Below are 19999 nucleotides of genomic sequence, written 5' to 3' on the forward strand. Positions count from 1 at the left end.
GACTGCATGTTTTTATTCTTAAAATTTTACATTTTTACCCAGTATTGCTCCCCAGTTTTAGATGACTGATTATGCGACCCACTTGTTAGTATTCTCCCCATCACATGTAACGTACAACCAATGCACCAATGCAAGACAACTCTCACAAAGGCAAAGACCGATATCACAACACTAGAAACCACTTTCCACAGAAGTCATCAGAACCCCTTAATTTATTGTAGCAATATGTACAAGTCCTAAATAGTATGACTTACATAACAATCTCAAGTGATGGCCTCTGTGCTTCATATGACATAACAGTAATAATAATAATAATAATAATAATAATTGCGCAATATATAGTGTTCCCCCTAGAACCTCACAAACTTGAGATGCAGAACCTGCTCATGCACAGTATTCAGTTAAACTGTTAAGTAACGGTTTAAGTAACATTACATTAAGTAATGTTTTTGCGAACGATACAATAAAATAAGCTGACTATTACAAACTGCATCCTGAACAGTTCCCACAGTGGTACTCCATGAGATCAATTACATACACCATTGGGGGGAATTAAGTAAAGCAATAAAACTTTAATAAGAAATATATATACAACTAATAACTAATAAAATAATAATAAAACTAATAATTTTCAGTGCATTTGTGAAAACATAATATTTGCCATTTTCAGTATTTCTTTTACTGGTTACCCATAGCAGAATCAGCACCTATATTGCATAATTGAAATATGATTAAACTACTGTGCAGGCTCAATGTACACAGTACTAATTTAACTAATTAAGAAGGTTTCATGTTTTTTGGCCAGTCTTAAACAGCTTTTCCTTGGCAGTGCAAACACATATGACACAATATTTAAAGTACTACAGCTAAACCGCCCTCAGGGAGGACAGATGTATGGAATGAACAGTTCTTAAAAAACAAAACAGAGAATCAGTGTGGCTACCTGATGAGAAGCATTACAAAAATGACCCTCTGTGACACGCACCCTTATTCAGTGTTCAGCCACAAGGATGTAGACCAGGGTTCTTCAAATCCAGCACAGTTAGGGGATCAAACTGATCATCCCTGATCAAACACACCGTCCCGAGCTGGTAACAACAGAAAAGTGTGTGATCCAGATGCGTTTGGGTGTGGAACTTTCCAAACTATGAACACCGGCCCTCCAAGGCTGAAGTTGAAGAACCCTGGTGTAGACTAAGACATAAACTAAAGGAAGACACAGGCATGATCCAAACGAAATCATGTTCTGAAGTATTCTGAAATTATTGCAATTTTTGAAATAACTACAGAGCTGTGCAAAAGTCAACATCCACCCTAAATGTTTTAATAAATGTATTTATTATTATTTATATGTTTTATTATTTACTTTCAATTTAAATGTCAACTCAAAACTGATGAAGTACAAGTTACTCATTTTTCAGTGTACAAGAAAAAGCCAGGAGACTCATTGTCGGTGTTTCTGCAGGGAGATGTTTCCACACCTGTTCAGTCTTCAGAAGTTGGGCCATTTTCTACATTTTCTTCATCATCCAAATTATCCACACCTTATATTATCCACACATTATAACACCTTCAATAATGTTGAGGACTGGTTTGGTTTTCTCAGAAAGAGCTTCTTCATCAGCTCCACATCCCTGCACACCCACAGAATTGAGTGGTCTTCCCATAGTGGAAGGAGGTTGTCAGACCTGAAGTGATCATCTGATGGGGGCAGATCTACTGGCTCTTGCATGATTGTTAGAAGACCCACTGAGAAAAGGCTGGTTGGTTCAAGACTTCTGCTGGACCCACCCAGCCAGGATGTGAAGGTATTGGATGGAGCACCACCGTCATTCCATACGACACAGTTCCACTGCTCCACAGCTCAAAGTTCGGGCTGGTTTTACAGAAGGCTTATGTAGGGGTCATATAGCCTTCGGCAAAGTGTTACATATTACACATCTGTAAAAAATGGGTAACTTGTACTTAAAGGTTGTTTAGACTCACAATTTAAGGGGTGGGCTCTGACTGATGCACAGTACAGTAAATATTGCACATTCATGAAATTCCTGAAAATGCAGAAGTCAGTGCTTCTCTTAAAGCTAAGCACTGTGCATTGTCCTTACATGGCTTAAACGTGAATGCACAGTGTTTCGGGCTAAGCAGGTTAGCTGGTTTCCTCAGACCAGAACACACCCACGAAGCATTCTCACTGATCGCCGCATTTTCAGCGCCTTGGCCTGCTGGAGCGGCGAACACACACCGCTGCGGCCACTTCAGCTGCTTACACTATGGCAGCTGCCGCTGCTGTCTGACTCCTCTCCGCTCTCTTCCTCGCCGATGTCATCCAGGATGAGATCAAACACCTGCTCCATCAGGCTGCCCTGGCTCAGGCACGTGTTGACCGTGGAGCCGCTGCTGATGTGGGGCACGCTGGGGTTGACCACCTGCGGCTTCTTGTTTCTATGCCTGCTATGAGGGTGGACGCATTCCGTCCCTGGCACGTGGGGTTCTGTGATGGATAGATCCAGAGAGACAGGCATGAAGCACTACATGAAGCTACTTTCAAAGCTCACTGAAAATCTTATTTTCCATATTTCCTATTAACCCAAATGCAGTGGTTTGCACAATTTCCCTGCTCTAACAGACCTACTAAACCTAAGTGACAGGTGAATTAAATCATGTGTGCTTGAGCAAGAAAATCCCGAAACTATGCAGAAATCTGCGTCTCCGTGCATGGCATTGTCCGCCTCTGGTCTGGCTGATGATTTGAGGTTCTGCTAAAGAACTATAAAGTCCTCCTGTCTTCTTTACTCTGTGCAATGTACCATTTCCATAAACGACAAGCCAACCCCAGAGCATGATGCTACCACCACCATTCTTAACAGTTGGTACAGGTGTAGTGTTCTTAGGATTAAATGTCTGACCTTTAGTCCTCCAAACAAATCTCTGATCATTGTACAACTTTCCTCCAGACGTCTTTGTCGTTGTCAAACAAATGAAAACTATGAAACTATCATTTGCTGTGAAATAAGCATATTGGGATACTCATGTTTGGTGAAGGCCAACAGCTTGTTACCCTGTCTGTTGTAGCAGTCCTCTGCCAGGCAGCTGTGCTGCTGTCTTCTTCCTGGCCCTTGGCCCCTCAGGTGTCTGCGTGGAGGCAGGATCTGTGTTGGCAGTATAATGGACCGACAGGTATAACAGGGAGAGCCCACGTCCATTCGGCCAAATCCCCTAGTGGAGAAGCAAAATAAAACAATAAACAACTGCAAGAATGGTTCTTTGGAGTGAGGCCACACTGTAAAAAATGAATTGTTGGCTTGCAAAAAACATATCAACAGTCTTTAGTACATTAAAATAGTCTTTAGGCTTCAGAAATCAAACAATGGGAAATATGAGGATGCACCACCCGACTGACTCAGATAAACCTACATGAAGGTTCTTGACAGTCTTATCAGGGGTTTGATTTGTCTTGCCAGCATTTGATTATTATGATTAGTTCTTTTTGAGAGGCTTCTTTGTCTTCCAAATCTCAACCTTCCCTTAAACTGTAATTTTTTAAGAAAATGTCTCCCTCAGTTTTGCTCTCAGATCTCAGTGTGCTGGGAGTTGGGATCGACCCTTTAGGAGGGCTTATGGGCTGGTTTAACAAACCACAGTTCCCCAAATATTTAAATCCATTGGTTCAAACTAAACTGAAACAACTTAGCAAAAAACTGCTTCAGGGAAGCAAAAGCGGTTCTTCTATGGCCTCCATTCTCCTCTTCTGTGGCAATTCTTTTTGGCACTTTTTCTAAGAGTGTACCACCACACATGCTCACTTTAGCCTCAGAGTAAACAGTGCTCAGCAGAGTCACTGGTGTGGAATGAACTCTTTTATGTCCAACAAACACTCAAACGAAACACACGTCTGACTGCATTCCTAGACAACCACAGGACTGAAAGGAATGGCTTTGCAAAAACAATAGCCTCCAGGTCCGCCAGTGTCCTTATTGACTACTACTTTAGTATGTATCTGTAAATGTGCCTACAGTGGAGTGTAATTACATGATGCCTACATTGCAAACTGCATTGCTTGATTTCTCGCCCCACTCATCTCAAAGGTAACTGATAATTCAAGACCTTTGTCAAGGCTAATGCAACTAACAATTAATGGCATATCAGAGCGCAGTATGGCATAGTCTTAGCTATGCTTTTACTTACTTGAAAGATCGAGAGCAGTTTGGACAGAAGAACTCTGCAATGCCCCACATTTTGTGTGGTGGCACTGGATCATATTTCTTTTTGCATCGATGGCAGCGAGACACCTGGAAAAGATCAAAGATCACACAATAGCAGACATCATGCTCGAGTTAAACAGGTTCACACTATCCTGATCTGAAATGCGTATCCACTAGAACAGCCACATGGTGTCTCTGTTTCCTAGGCTTAGATCTTAATCTGGGTGGTGCCAGTTGAACTGGGTTTTATACAGTACCTGTATTGTTGAAAAAATGCAAATATGGTCTAGGTAAGGCAGTTATGGATAGTTATAGCAATGGCAAGTGTACTTTGGGACAACAATGGCCAAGCTGTAGCAGCTACATTTAAGGCATTTGAACTCTGGGCCACATGCAAACCACCAAGTGAAATATTTGTACAGCATTTCTATTCTGTAGCCTGTTGTGGTTGTGTTCAGCCACTCAGATTCAGACAAGTCATCACTTTTATTCCATAGTGTTATGTTGGCCAAATAAAAGTAGTAGGTGTGGGCCAGAACTAGGCCATACCTTGTTTGGTCTCTCTCTCTGGGGATGCTAAAATGTGTTTCCAAGACATTACATTATTTATTTATTTATTTTTTGTTTATTTTTCATTATTTCTGCCTTTGTTATTGTATTTGTAGTAGTTCTACTAACTTCTACTATCTAACTGATAGTATCTTTATATATATATATATATATATATATATATATATATATATATATATATACATTTCAAGAGAAGTCTATGACCACTTAAAGAAGAGAAAAATGTCATATATTTTATAAATAGTTTCACCCATATTATTATTAGGCTATTTTAGGATGACATTAACCACCCTATCATGCTTCATTGGGAATATGACTACTATTGTCTGAAACAAAAGCCTATATTAAGTCTATATTGTATTACTAAGCTGTTTTTGGTATAGGATAAAATTGTAAAAACAACAACAAAACAACATGAACAGTATGTCATTCTAAGTCATTCTAATTTTCTATTCTGAGTGTGTTATTAAGCAGATATAAAACCTACATAGACAAATCTGATGATTTCCACCAATAGTGGAATAATAATTGTGGTAGTGCATGAAAAAAAACTTCAGCTCTACTAGCTTTTTTAATATTAGTACAGGATTAGTTTTATATGTAAGAGGGGGGGGGGGTAATGTAATTATTATTGGTGTCTTATAGTGTTATTAGTCCTGTCTGAATCTGCCACATCAGTCATTTTTTGCAGACTGTCCTCTCACATCAGCAAAGTTTCTGGTGATGTTACCTTCTATAAAATGATCTGAAAAATCCAGATTATATTAATTAAAGTGGCATGTTGGTAAATATTCCATGAAAATGAGTTTTGGTATTTTCCCAAAGCATAGAGGTGTTCGAGTTGGCATTTACTTGTGGCAAAGTGAAAGTAAGTAAAAACTACAAGCAAGATGCACAAGATGTGGCAAACCTCAAGCACTGTGCAACACAACATTCAAATTTTGAGTTTCTTCAGAGAAACTCACTTCTACCAGCTGTTGTGAGAGTTTAGTCTCCCACAAATAGACCAAAAGGGTGAGATGAGGATGTGTAAATCGAGGAGCCACTCACATCCGTGCCATTTACACCCAGATTTCTCCTTCATTCTGAGCAAATCATTAGCATTATACATCCTGTGATGAAATTACATTAGCCCATCTACCCATGTAAATCTAATCCTGTACCAATATGGCTGAGAGCAATATGAACAGGTCACAGGTTTCTCTGTAGCTATCTACAGTATGTTTTCTGTTGTTATGTGGTAGCTAGGCTAGTCCTGCTAACTGTAATTGCATCAGCTAGTCAAATAGCGTGCACCAGGCTACACCACTCATGTGAGGTGTGTGTGTGTGTGTGTGTACCCTTTTTCTCTGAGGCACTCGTCGCCACCAGACCTGGTCACATGTCTCACAGGCAAACTGGTGGATCGCAGAAGGCATTTGGTTCTTCTGTGCTTGATCAAACATCCGCTTGTTCTTTTCGGTCAGAGGCAGGACGCGAAGATGCTTCCCAAGCTCCTATACACACACACACACCCATAAGATTAAACATGACAACTCCTACCTATGATTTGTCATGTGGGGTAAAATGTGCAGCAGCCTTTGTTTGCCTTTAGAAAGCTCAGGTGTTTTCATGAAGCTGCAGAGGCGGTTGCTAGTCCTCAGCAAATCACAAGTGAGTTTTTAGCCAGAGAGTAAAAGACTGTGTGTGGTTTGGGTTACTGACCTCTATGTCCCTGTCCTCCTTTGGCCCTTTGCTTGTTTTAGGCTGCAGAAAGAGAGGCAGAAGTGAGGTTATGGGCAGACGTTGTTGTGGGATGCCTTGTTTATATCAAATTACACATTACACAGTTGCGTGCAACACCTTTACTTACTTGGTCAGAGCGTTTAGAGTCATTACTGGCTCCTGAAGACCTTGCGTCCTTTTTACCCTGCTGTTGTAAAGGTCAAATCTCAGACATTACAATAAAACAAACTGAAATCTGTGTCATTTAAACACGGCTGCCTAAACGTGTAAATATGACTATGCACACGACCTCACTGTTTGCCTATGCTTCTGACTGTTTATCTGCATGAACTTTATCATTCTCACTTACATTTTCATTTTGTATGGATTGACGCCACATTTACCTTTTTATTTTTCTTAATTCAGTTTAGTTTTATTGTTGTCTTTATTCCTATTCTGATTTTTATTATTATCCGGTGTCGACCTGAGGAGGATGGGTCCCCTTTTGAGTCTTGGTTGAGTTTAGGGAGTTTTTCCTTGCCACTAGCTTGCTCAAAAGAGGCTCGGATCCGGATCTTTGTAAAGCTGCTTTAATTTAAATTTAGCTGAATTGATATGACTGTACTTGACCATATAAGACTGTGGTAAGGAAATCTATCAATTCTGGGCTTGTATGGGGTAGGACCTATGTTCATCATATCATTATTTCCCTTGGATACAAACACTAAGGGACCAATCACGCAAGCCCATGGTGGCACTGGGAACAGACAGCTTCCATGTGCATAGCAGGCCACACCAGAGTCCGCTCAAAGCTAACCACAAATCGCAGCTAGATTTTAGGAGGATCAGAGATCGGTTATCTCAGACGATCATCTTTCTTTCAGATGTGACCAAATGTACCGAACTCCAGAGCAGGAACTAAAGATAACGGATGACTGTGTAAAAGATGTGAAATGCTGGATGTCACATAACTTCCTTCTTCTAAACAGTGACAAAACAGAGGTTCTCCTTTTGGACTTAATGTTAAATTTGGCTGATTTCTCTGTTATTCCTGGTTCAGCAGGATGTATCATTTGACCAACATATAGCTAATATTACTAGGACAGTCTTTCTACATATTCGGAACATTACCGTAAAATTAGTACATGCTTTTATTACCTCAAGACTAGACTATTGCAACGCACGATTGTCAGGTTGTTTCAGCAGGAACCTCGGTTAACTTCAACTAGTTCAAAATGCTGCAACCAGGGTCCTTACTAACATCAGAACATCTGACCATATCAGTCCAGTTCTATCAGCACTGCATTGGCTCCCAGTTAAATTCCCTATTGATTATAAAATTCTATGATTCTACGAGTCTAGGCTGAAAAACTCATCTGCCACACTGCTGCTACATGACTGGTTAATTAGATAATGTAGATAATCAATGTGCAGGCGTACAGGTCTTCCTAAAAAACTGCTCAGTGTGTGTTTATTATATTTTATTATGCTAATTCACACAGTTTGGAGGCTGTGAACATGAGGCGTCCTGTCTCTAGAGGTTCACACTTGAAAATGTGACAACTACTGCTTTAAATGCAGAGAAGCGAGGCATGCAGAATGTTACCTGTTCTCTTTCCTCAGCTTGTAGTTTCTGAACCACATTCTGAAAATGAGCAGGAAATAAAGTGTGGGCTCACTCATGCAAAACACTCTCGGCACCCTATAAAGTCATTTACATTTCTGTCACTAGGCCAGGGAAACCTTACCCTAACGACGGGGTCGTTCTCCAGGGACCACTTGTCCTCTTTATCCAGGTCTGTGTATCAGATAGAGAACGCAGTTAAACAGAATGAAATGCATGGCCTGGTCATGGCTAATGTAACGCTATTACACTAACCACTGCAGACCTGTGAGAAGCACTATGGGGTAGATGAGGTCAAGGTTATTTGAATTCATGGATATCCAAAATCATCACAGCTTTTGTTTACTTATTTGACTATTCAAACAAAGCTTCGGATAAGCGAGTGTCTCATTTTTAGGATGAGAAGAACCTCATGGACTTGAAAACCACATGGAAGGTTGAGTTCCTGGAACTGACGTTATGTAAGTAAAATAAAATCCACCATAGGTCCACTTGTTTGTGGACACCCTTTCTAATGAATGCATTCAGCTCCTTTAAGTTGCACACGTTGCTGACACAGATGTGCAAATGCACACACACAGCTTGTCTAAACCATGAAGAGAAGTACTGCCAATAACACAGGACTCTCTAAAGCAGATAAACATGAACCTACTGGCACCATGCTGCCTAATGCCAGGTGTGGGCTAAAGGGGTACAAAGCCCCCCCACAAGCATTGAGCTGTGGAGCAGTGGGACTGTGTTCTCTGGAAAAATGGTGGAGCTCCATCCAGAACTTTTGGGAGTTGGGGATGGGGATGTCTCTGAATGCAATCGAATCCTCACAGCAGTGCTACAAAATCTAGTACAAAGCCTTCTTTCCTGGACCGTAGAGACAGTTACTCCAACAAAAGCAGAATAACCTCTTTTTTTTAACATCCTTGATTTCAAAACAAACAACAAATGAGTAGGTGTCCCAATACTTTTGTCCATATAGTGTATATTTTTACTTTGGAAAACTGGAAAATTTTGAAATGCATTTCCCACCACTACTCCAGAATGAGTTCCTCCGGAACAAGCCCATACACCCCTCTCTTTACCTCTGTCTCTCATCAGGATGATCTCCATGGCAACCATCCGGTGGTTGTTCCTGTAGCGCCGCATGAGCAAAGTCGCCTTGTCCACTGGAATATTCCCATGGAACTGCTCCCTCAGTCTCCTGACGCTTATTTCCAGCTGAAGTCAGCAGAACAGAGCATATCACATGACCACGCAGGACAACACACACTCAGCGGCCCACATCTGTAATAGCTTCAATAAATAGGAGGTTAGGAGCAGAGGTAACAACCTATGAGCAACATTTCACCTGATACTCAGCTGTTCACTTACTGATCCCTGACTTCCTTCAACACTGAAGTGACTACTACTATACAGAGGCTGGTTAGGGCCTTCCTTTGCTCTCAGAGCAGCATGGATTCCACAAGATGTTGGAAAGGACCGTATTAAAGATCCAAAAAAAATGCAGACATGACTGCATCATGCCATTCCTGCAGATCTTTCAAGGACACCCAAAGAAGTTCCACTGGATTCAGATCAATGAAGAAAACTGAACTTTCTGCCATGGTCATGACATCAGTTTGAGGTGGCCTCTGTCTGTGACCTTGTGGAAGCTCATATCTGCATGATGTTAGGCACTGGAATGCTGCCACCTGATTGGCTGATTAGATAACTGCATGGATGCTGCAGGTGTACAGGTGTTCCTTGTGCGAGGAACTATTATGTGCAGTGTAAGAGCCTCTTAATGTCGTACCCTTGTATAATTTGTGACTTTTATAAAGTTAAACATCTTATTCAACTAAAATTAATATAATTAACACATTAAAAAAAAGTAACTTTTTTTTGACAGAATCACAGGTCCACTGAATCATATCGAATCAAATCGAATCCTGAAGTAGGTGAATCGATACACCTTAACAGATTCAATATAGTGCAGTCGTACTAGCACTCGTACAATATGCTAGATTTATTACGTTAAACAACTTATCCAACAAAAACTTCAAACATAACACATTAATGTCAACACTGTAACACAGAAAGATACTTTCTTAACAGTATCGAAAAAGTCGCGATATCCGAATCACGGCTGCACTGAATCGAATCGAATCGAATCCTGAAGTAGGTGAATGAAGTGTATCGATTCAACAACATCAGGATTCGATTCAGTGGGTATAATATGCTAGCTTAATTACACTAAACAACTTATTCAACTAAACCTGAACAACTAACACAGTAATGCCAACAATTTAACACGGTATCGAAAAGTCGCATCGAATCGAATCCTGAAGTAGGTGAATCGACACACCTCAACATAACAGATAAACAAATCAATGACTATAACAGACACAATATAAACATACCCAGCCTAAAAAAAAATATGAATGCCTCATTTACTTTCGACTAAACAGATGAACTAACAGGAACTAACAGGCCTCCACATCACACCATAATAAGCAATAATAATAAACTATTTCACCCCAATTCTACACTGCTGCTACGCATTATAGCCCAAATACACAAAATTGTAACAAATTCACACCCTCGCTTCTACTTTGAGGGTTTGACGGCTCGGGCGACGTTAATTTACAAGCTCAGCGACAACCCTGTATCTCCTTCCCCTGCCTAGCAGCTCCATTACGACCTTTTCAGAGCCGTCTGCAGTAAAGCAGCATACCTCCACCTCCTCACGAAAGCTACTCATGTCTCCAGTCCGTTAAAGTTAGCTGGCTCACAACAGCAACGGCAGGCAGAAATGCGCCCAGACGTGAAACCGCTCGTGTTCGGGTCTGTTTGCTCTCACTCCACTTTCAGTTTTCTTATCGAGCGCTGTTTCAGGAAACCGCCGCCAGGTGGAGCCAAAGACTGCACGCTGCAGCACAGCCGTACTGGAACTACTCGAGAAAATCAGCAGTTTTGTTTGGAAAATTAAAATAAAAGCCGATTCTTTCTTATTACTTATATTTTATATGACAGTGCAAAATGTAAATGCTTAATTTCGCCCTATTTTTGTGTCATTTTATGTTTTGCGCCCTCGAAACCCTCTTCAGTAGTAAGGGAGCGTACGATTCCGCTAAAAAAAAAAAAAAAAACTACATTACCCATAATGCTCTGAGGCACGGCGCGATCCCTCGTCCTGCCCAGGTTTCTGACCAGTGTCCTGCTGACCTGTTGACGGAGCGCAGTAACGTGATACATAACAAACAACATGCACTGCAAGAAGTACTAGAAATGCACGTCTGAAAGCACGTCTGGCTTTTTGTTAAGCAGGAATCTCCTGTAGACTGGACTGGACTGGACTGGACGCTCGAGCTGTTAACAAGGTCAGCCTCTATTTATTTTTCTTTTATTTATTTGGTCTGTTTTGGTCAACCTCAGTCAGTCTGTTTAACATGCAGGCAGGGGTGGGTTGAGACTAGTTGCTTATGCATGTACTTAAATGCAGTATTTTAGAATTGTACTTTTCTGCGCATGCTCAAATAATTCTACTTTTATTTAATTTAATTATATTTATGATCAATTGAATCCCAGATCAAGTTTTAGTCATTAAGACTCAGTTCCTGTCCTTTTTAGGGTTAATCTGGTTCTGTTTTGCACTGTTGGGAAAGCAGTACAGGTACCGGGACAAGGTACAGGTAGGCCTGCATTTATGCCCCTCATGTTCCTGAAATGAGGTTTAAAGGGAAGGTTCACCAAAAACTAGTATGTAGCCAGTTTCTCTAAACATAGTTTGGTTTCAGAAGTTATTTTTTTAGTTTAGCACTGGAGCTGTGAGCTGTGCTAATGTTTCTAAATAGGACTTAATGGAAGTTGTGTGTCACCGAAATCTTTGAAGGTGTTAAGGCTTAATTAGTAACTTTAGTTTTTTAGGGAAAAAATAGAAAAGTCAAATAAAACATCCAAATTTAGTCTATGAAGTAAATGCAACTTAATAAAATGGTACAATAATGATATGTAATTGAAGGTACCGAAGACGTACCCCCTAAGGATACCACCTCAGTGACCGTGTTCTCCTTACAATGGCACCTGTTAAAGGTTAGGATCTACATATTAGGCAGCAAGTGAACAGTCAGTTCTTGGACAAAGGCGTAAGGACCTGAGCCACTTTGACATAAGCCCAATTGTGATGGCTAGACTGCTGGGTTAGAGCATCTCCATCAGGCAGGTCATGTGAGGTGTTCATGGTACGCAGTGGTCAGTAACTGCTGACAGGTACATGAAAGCCCAAAGCTTACTGATGTGATCCATTGAGACCCCACCTCACAAGTTACGGGACTTATGCTGTTAACTCTGCTGTTAACGTCTTGGTGCCAGATACCACAGGACACCTTCAGAGGTCTTATGAAGTCCATGCCTCGACGGGTCAGAGCTTTTCCGGTGGCACGTGGGGAAGCTATACAATATTAGGCAGGTGGTTCTAATGTTATGTAGGTGTAGACCAGAATGGTTGGGCTACTAATGCTGCTTGAGGCCTGCAATATTGACTGTACTGAAGATAGGATGGGCGTTATTTGAGTACACTGGCTTATAACATGTTAATGCATGTCAGACTGACGCATGAGAACTAGGTCAGACAGTGGCTGTCACAGCGAATTCAAACTCAATCCACGGAGAATAAACCAGATTAGGAGTTAATCTCCGTTGGAGCCCATGCCGGCGGGTGAGAGAGGGCGGTTGTGAGTGTGGACTGAGTCACTGCTCACAGATATGGAAGATAGGAAGCTGTAACATCACATTAACACCTTTTTGTCACCTTAGATCGGAAACTATCCCTAACTGAAGCCCACAGGATCATGGGAACGCGAAGGGTTTTGGTGACCGGATGCTCCTCGGGAATCGGGTTGGCGGTGGCTGTACGTCTTGCCAGGGATGAACTGAAGAGGTTCAAAGGTTAGTCTGTCTGGCTGTCTGGCTGTCTGGCTGTGCTATATTGATCACATCCAGTGTCTCAGTAGTTGTTGAGTAGTTAATGGTGTCACAGAATCAGATAATTAAGCTGCTCAGAAACCGACAGTGGCTCCAGTCGTTTTTGTGTAATTACTGAATATTAATCCTCGCACATAATCCTGCAGTTTATGGGGTGAAGTTAGCATGAATAAAGTCTGTAAACTCTGAGGATAGAGCTTTTATGACTTCATTGGCAGCAGCTCAAATTGGAACAAGCATTTATAATAACACTCTGACAAAGGTTGCCATTGGGGGGCGCAATAACTGGAATAAATATATAAATTAAGGAAATGAATATAGAAATGAACCATGCATTTTGCTCAGTTTGCATAAAAAAGAAATGCTGTCAAAACACACACCATTGTACTGAGGAAAGATATACTAATGGATGTTTTTACTAAATTAACTGCTATACTAACCCAAAGTCAACAGCATGTCAATAGAGGAAGCTAGAACAGTCCGTCCAGTTTCTGCAACTAAATGGACTGAAAGGTGCTTGAGCCCCACGCATTGCAGAGTGTGGCTATATCTGGACAATGGACAATGGACTTATGGACAAAAGTATTTGGACATCTACACCTTACACTTAGAGGAGCTTTTATGACATCCCATTCCAAATTAGTAGCCCATGGATAATATTACTCATATTATTATAAATCCATAATATGGAGTCGGCCCCCCTCTGCAGCTCTATCAGCATGTCTGGAGCTCTGCAGTTATTGAGTTGCAGCGGTGTCTCCTATTACAGAACCACGCTGGAGTTCGGTGAGCTCTTTATAACCACCCATTCTTTCTCTAATGTGTGGAAAGGCAGACTGCATGGCTAGGGGCTTATTTTTAAACTATTAAATTCTACGATTAAGAGGTGTGTCCCAATACATTTGTCCATATAATGTATATCAATGGAAGTCAATGTAAAAAGTTTATTCCAAGGCTTTTGGTGCATTTCTGTTCATCCGTTTGGACACAGTGTAAAGAACAACGGTCTGTCTCAATTTATTGGTGACAAAAAATACAAGGTTTTGCGTGACAGTAATAATATATTATTTATGTATTTTGTCATTAGAGATGCCATTTGTTCTATAATTACTGTGAGAAAAATATAAAGTAAGGCATTTATTTATTATATTATATAAATAATAATAAATATTGAAAATAGAAGTGTGTGTGATTGGCTGTGTGAGTTAACTATTCTCATCTGTTCTGTGTTTGTTTGAGTCAGTGGTGGCCACCATGCGGGACATGGAGAAGAGGGAGGCTTTGGAGCGAGCAGCCGGAGAGTGTCTGAGCAAGACCCTAGAGATCCGACCTTTGGACGTCAGCTGTGAGGATTCCATCCGAGAGTGTGTGAACAGCGTGCCAGACAGACGAGTGGACATTCTGGGTGAATAAGAGATGTTCATTTTTATATGTGTTTCAACTAGATAGCAAAACAGATTCATTCACGAGCCAATCAGGAAGCACTACTGAAGTGAAGTGGTGGAAGAGTGTCTTATGGTCATGAAAAGCGCAGGTCAGTGGCACACATAGGTTTGAATCTTCGTAGAAACACAGGTGATGCAACGTTACTTAAAAGGTAAACGTATTTGTCACTGTACAGCGAAATGCATTTAACCCATCTGTGGTAGTGAACACACACACAAGTGAACTAGGGGCAGTGAGTACACACACACAGAGCAGTGGGCAGCCAACTCCAGCGCCCGGGGAGCAATGAGGGTAAAGGGCTTTGCTCAAGGGCCCAACTGTGGCAGTTTGCCGAGCCCGGGAATTGAACCCACAACCTTGTTAGCAATAGCCCATAGTCAAGACAAATAGTCAAGACATATTTGATATTGGACATGTGTTTCTTTAACATACAACGGAATATGCTAGGCTAACATTGCTAACAAAGGCTGGCATTTGACTGCAATAAGTCACCAATCTTATCTCTGTAAATACCTTGAACAGATAAGCATGAACCTGCTGGCTAGAGCAGAATAACCCTTCCCAGCACTGAGCTGTGGAGCAGTAGAGCTGGATTCTCTGGAATGATGGTTGGTGCTCCATCCAGTACGTTTGGGATGAGTTGTGGAGTTGGGAATGAGGTGGGGTGGGGGATATCACTAATGCTTTTGTCTCTGTATGCAATCAAATCCTCTCAGCAATGCTCAAGAATCTAGTAGAAAGTCTTCTTCCCTGGACAGTAGAAACAGTTACTCCAACAAAAGCAGGATCCACTCCTTTTCAAAAAATATCCTTGATTTTTGGAAGAAACAATGAATGAGCAAGTGTCCCAATACTTTTGTCCATGTAGTGTACATAGTTAAAAGATTCCAGGAACTCCAAATGGCGCGTGTTTACTAAGATGAGATTGGTGACAGTCTAAGTCCAGTGTTTGCTAGCAACCATAGCCTAGCATTTCCAGTTTTGAACTAAAGACACACCCATTAGACATCCCAAAATCTGGGGTCAGTGATAAATCATGGTCATTAGATTTTTTGGAGATGCTTCTCAAAGGAATTGACCAGTGTGAAGGTCTTTGTCTTAGTGAGTGTTCAGAGTGATTCTCTTTGTGCCGTGATGCTTTTGGGAAGCTCACCCCTGTCCCGTGTGCAGTGAGTAATGCGGGTGTGGGCATGATTGGGCCGCTGGAGTGCCAGAGCGTGAGGGACATGCAGGACCTCTTCAACACTAACTTCTTCGGGCTGGTCCGGCTGGTGAAGGAGATACTGCCAGACATGAAGAGGCGCCAGAATGGCCACATCGTGGTGATGAGCAGCGTCATGGGCATTCAGGGTATTTACAGAACACCATCACACTTAGCTTTCAGGCCAGGTGGGGAACTGCAATCCGGAAAGCGGCGGTTTGGTGAAAAGTCAAGTTTTTCTCATCACCTTTATTGTAGCTTCCATTTTTTTAGGAGACGCAACACAAAATTACCACCCAATGATCCAAATACAAATGATGTTGAGGTCTGGACTCTCCTCTTTCTGAAAGTAAGAAAGTTTTAAGGCAGCAGTTTGTGTTGGTGGTCTGTCAGGTCATGCTTGGTTGTTAGGAGCCCCATTTCTTTCTTTAATAGGGCTGCGACAAACAATTATTTAGTAGTCAAATAATCGATCAGTTATTGAAATGAATAAATAACATCTATGTAGCCATTTTTCAGTTTTAACTGCAGATTTATGAACCTGAGTGGTCCAGCAGAATAAGGTGCTGCTCCCTGGGCCTTGGCTGCTGATGGCTAGCAGCATGACCTGGATTCGAACCAGTGATCCGTCGATCATAGTGACAGCGTGTGAGTCGGTTGGACCTTATATCCTGCTGATATAAAAGATAAATACAACTAAATACAAAATGTGAGTCGATTGAGAGAATGTCTGTATTAATGACTCGTGATGTAACCAGCAAGCTGATTGGCTGTTTTTGTTGAAGGGCGGGACATTATTTCCGTAACCAGCAATGCCCATTTTTAAGGAAGCCTACTATGAATCTAAGACTAGGGATGCATTAATACCACTTTATCCTTTTCGATACTGATACCAGATTTTCAAGTATCTATTGATACTAAGTAGATACTGAGTATACTCGATATATGGTAGTGTCCTGATAGTCCTGATATTTATAGTGTTGTACTTTTTAATATCTGATCCCAAATAAGATCAAATCAGCTTGAATTCGAGCTTCAGAGTTTCAGAGCTATGAAAAAAATCTAAATTGCCACAGTGCAGAAACACAAGCAGGTAGGGAAGCATCATCTGGCTAAGCTTCATCAAACTGCTTTTAACTGGTGTTTAAAATTCACATTTCAGAGCAGTGACAAAAACACCAGTTTAGAAACAGAAAGTTCTTCTGCAGCATTTTCACATTCAGGTCCATGTCTCAGTGTAAAAAGCGGCTACACTTTTAACAAGCTGCTGAAACTCAACCAAACTAAGAACCACAGAAACACCACATGGAAAGAAACAGTGCTAATGCTAATAACTATTGATGACTGGCTTTTACTGGTTGTTTAAACGTTTGACAGATGAAAAGTAGGGTGTCAGTAAGCATCTATTGCCAATACTGATACTGTGTGGAAGTGCCAGTATAGTGCCAGCACTATCCAAGACCCATGAATTTGGCTTTCTCAAAGCAGTTCTGTGAGTTTTACCGGACTACTCTCTCAGAAACCATGTAAACAGGTCTATATGACCTGATGTAGCACCTCGACACTGGTCAAATGATGCTACTTGGACTGGCAAAAGCTTCTCTTAACTAGTCCAGTTAAAAAACTACTGAAGTACACCTTCCATAACAAAGATGTCTGGACTGGGCACTTGCATCTAAGGTAATGGGGACATTGTGTACCTTTGATATGCACAATTTCTTATTTTTGCTTCTCTGAAAAAACATATTTAACAGTTTTGCTATTAATTAAGTTAATTAGGACATTCTAAAACAGAGAAACATAGTTCTGTGCTCTTCAGGATTGCAGTTACCCACCCCAGCTGTAAAGAGACATCCTTTATTACATAGAAGACATAGCTGGCAGAGAGACCACTGAGGAACCACTGCATGAGCTGATCTTTGTTGCTTACAGGCCTGCTCTTCAATGATGTCTACGCTGCCTCAAAATTCGCAGTAGAGGGCTTTTGTGAGAGCCTTGCTGTGCAAGCTATGAAGTTTAACCTTAAGTGAGTGACAGTAAATGCTAGTCTAACTCCCTTTCCACAGAGCAGGAGTAGTTAAAGTAGCTGGATGAACAGCTGGGTGCTCTAGCCTCTCCCAGTCTGAGATGGGTTTCTAGCCCAGCCAGTAGTTATGAGTCTGTGGATGTATGTGCGTAGTTGCAGAGAAATTCATTCTGATCTTCAGTTGGGTTTGTTTCTCAGTGCATTTTCGCTTGACAAAACCCTCTCCCATTATCTACAGGATGACCTTGGTGGAGCCAGGACCAGTGGTGACCGAGTTTGAGAGGAAGGTGTACGAGGAGGCGCAGAACATGGACCTGTCCGGCGCTGACGAGGAAACAGCCAGAATCTTTCGCGAAATTTACCTGCCCTACTCCAAAAAGGTGTTCTCTTCTCTCGGCCAGACGCCAGAGGAGGTGGCTGAGGTGAGAAAATGGTTGGTTGAATAATGGATAAACAGGGACACGAGTAAGACAGGGGCTATAAACAGCAATTAACAAAACAAAAGAATGTGATTAAACATGATTAACTACACAACGACACCAAATCAGATTAGTCACATTAACACAAGAATGCAGATAATCATGTAAAACTGCACAGAAAATGGGGTTTGCCATGAATAACTACACACAGATGGAGTTAATCATGAATGCAAGTATAAAAAATGCAGTTATTTATGAATAATTCAACCAGAAACTACAATTAATTGTGAATAGCGACTCTAAAATGCCTTTTATCATAAATAGTGTTACAAAATTTTTTTTATCGTAAGTAAGTACATGATTATTAATAAATGACTGCACAAATAGTGCAGATAAATTCTGAAGATAATCATGAAAAACTACACAAACCTATAATTTATCATGAGGAATTACCCAAAAATGCTGTTAACCATAAATAACTGCAGAAAACATGATTATCATGAATACTTACACAAAAATTCTAATAATCTTAAATACTTACAGAAAAATGTGATTAATAATAAATAACTACAAAAAATGCAATTAATCATGAATGATTACACACATTGCAATTAATCAGGAATAACTACTAAAATGTGATTAATCATAATGCACAAAATGCAGCTAATCATTAATTACTATACCAAAAATGTAAACAAGCACCAACTGCACCAAACTGTGATTAATTGTGAATAACTACAGTTAAAATGCAGCTAATCATGAATCACAGTAGTTACTAAATAATAATTCATAGTAATTCTAACAATAAGGTATGATGATTCTGAACACATTTGTTTTTGCATTCCTCATGAATTAATGTCTAACGTCTTGTGGCCCTCGGCCAGATGAACAAAACCTCTCTAACGATCTCGCTAATCCGTTGCAGCAAACCCACCGTCTGCTTGTATCAAAGAATCCCCCGTTTCGCCACCAGACCAACCGCCTGTACACCCCCATGACGGCCATGAAGCACGCGGACCCCACAGGCCGCCTGCCTATAGACGCCTTCTACAAGATGGTCTTCCAACACGACCGCATGTTCAACGCCAGTCTGGGAATCTTGCGGCTGCTTCAGAAGAGGATGGGGAAACCTTGATCATGTCGAATAGTTGGTGTAACTACATGTGAATTCTGTCCACAGGCCTTGTAGTTGCGGCTGTCACACACATGCAGATCCAGTGTCTCCAGATCAGGAATCATGGTCTTGCTTCCATCATATCATCTGCTGGGTACTCGAGAACAGGGATGTCCAGTCTTGTCTGTAAAGGGCTGCTGTGACTGAAGCACTTGTTTGATCAGTTGCTGCCAGCCTTAAAAAGTATTGATCAGTCTTGTAGAGATTAAGATTGGACACTCCTGCTCAAGCAGCTGTACTGTAATCAATACTTTTTAAAGTCTTTTAGAATATCATTTTTAGGACTGACTTAAATATTGTAAATGAATAAACGATTAAAGTAAATCTCAGCAGTAATTTAAAATCATTCGAGGATGTTGAAACAGAGATCCTGCTTTTGTTGAAGTATTTGTCGGAACTTTCCAGGGAAGAAGGCTTTCTGCTAGATTTTGGAGCATTGCTGTGGGAATTTGATTGCATTCCGTGACGATGCAGCGTTAGTCTGCACCATCCATCTAGCCAGAGTACACTACAGAGTTCCGCTGCTCCACAGCTTAATGCTGGCGGGCTTTATACCCCTCTAGCCTAGCATTAGGTATGGTGGCAATAGGTTCATGCAGGTTTATCTGCTCCAGAGAGGCCAATTCTGTTGAACTTTTGACTGAACTTAGTTCTGATGCTCTGTAATCAGGTACTGC

The 19999-nt window shown here is 41.1% G+C and overlaps 2 protein-coding genes across 4 annotated transcripts; one reads left to right on the forward strand and one right to left on the reverse strand.

The window, feature by feature from the left end:
* Window positions 1–182: 182 nt before the first annotated feature.
* Window positions 183–10938, reverse strand: shfl (shiftless antiviral inhibitor of ribosomal frameshifting). 3 transcript variants are annotated; one of them, XM_072675283.1, is made up of 10 exons: window positions 10808–10938; window positions 9177–9312; window positions 8225–8274; window positions 8083–8121; window positions 6625–6681; window positions 6477–6518; window positions 6113–6268; window positions 4186–4289; window positions 3059–3216; window positions 183–2491 (listed from the first exon to the last, which is right to left on the reverse strand). In XM_072675283.1, the coding sequence occupies exons 1-10, from the start codon at window positions 10832–10834 to the stop codon at window positions 2256–2258; spliced, it is 1005 nt and encodes a 334-aa protein (XP_072531384.1). In that variant the 5' UTR covers window positions 10835–10938; the 3' UTR covers window positions 183–2255. The 3 variants fall into 3 exon arrangements, with proteins under 3 accessions (XP_072531384.1, XP_072531383.1, XP_072531385.1); XM_072675282.1 differs by having other exon boundaries at window positions 6625–6684; XM_072675284.1 differs by lacking the exon at window positions 10808–10938 and adding an exon at window positions 9443–9610 and having other exon boundaries at window positions 6625–6684.
* Window positions 10939–11305: 367 nt separating this feature from the next.
* Window positions 11306–19628, forward strand: LOC140551712 (retinol dehydrogenase 8). Its single transcript, XM_072675285.1, has 8 exons — window positions 11306–11453; window positions 11704–11765; window positions 12889–13020; window positions 14300–14461; window positions 15673–15852; window positions 17636–17729; window positions 17968–18151; window positions 19074–19628. Exons 3-8 carry the CDS (start codon window positions 12924–12926, stop codon window positions 19281–19283), a joined length of 927 nt encoding a protein of 308 aa, XP_072531386.1. The 5' UTR covers window positions 11306–11453; window positions 11704–11765; window positions 12889–12923; the 3' UTR covers window positions 19284–19628.
* Window positions 19629–19999: the final 371 nt, after the last annotated feature.

The sequence above is a fragment of the Salminus brasiliensis genome, chromosome 3 (assembly GCF_030463535.1).
Source record: "Salminus brasiliensis chromosome 3, fSalBra1.hap2, whole genome shotgun sequence".
Classification (NCBI taxonomy): Eukaryota; Metazoa; Chordata; class Actinopteri; order Characiformes; family Bryconidae; genus Salminus; species Salminus brasiliensis.

What these genes read in the sequence shown, in the direction of transcription:
- shfl (XM_072675282.1), bottom strand. Translation starts at nt 10,834, where the DNA reads ATGAGTAGCTTTCGTGAGGAGGTGGAG. An exon ending in GCTTTCGTGAGGAGGTGGAG is followed by an intron (nt 9,313 to 10,807) that starts GTATGCTGCTTT and finishes TGCTGACTTCAG; the next exon opens with CTGGAAATAAGCGTCAGGAG. An exon ending in AAGCTGAGGAAAGAGAACAG is followed by an intron (nt 6,685 to 8,082) that starts GTAACATTCTGC and finishes CCTTTACAACAG; the next exon opens with CAGGGTAAAAAGGACGCAAG.
- LOC140551712 (XM_072675285.1), top strand. Translation starts at nt 12,924, where the DNA reads ATGGGAACGCGAAGGGTTTTGGTGACCGGATGCTCCTCGGGAATCGGG. An exon ending in CAGACGAGTGGACATTCTGG is followed by an intron (nt 14,462 to 15,672) that starts GTGAATAAGAGA and finishes TCCCGTGTGCAG; the next exon opens with TGAGTAATGCGGGTGTGGGC. An exon ending in CGCCAGAGGAGGTGGCTGAG is followed by an intron (nt 18,152 to 19,073) that starts GTGAGAAAATGG and finishes AATCCGTTGCAG; the next exon opens with CAAACCCACCGTCTGCTTGT.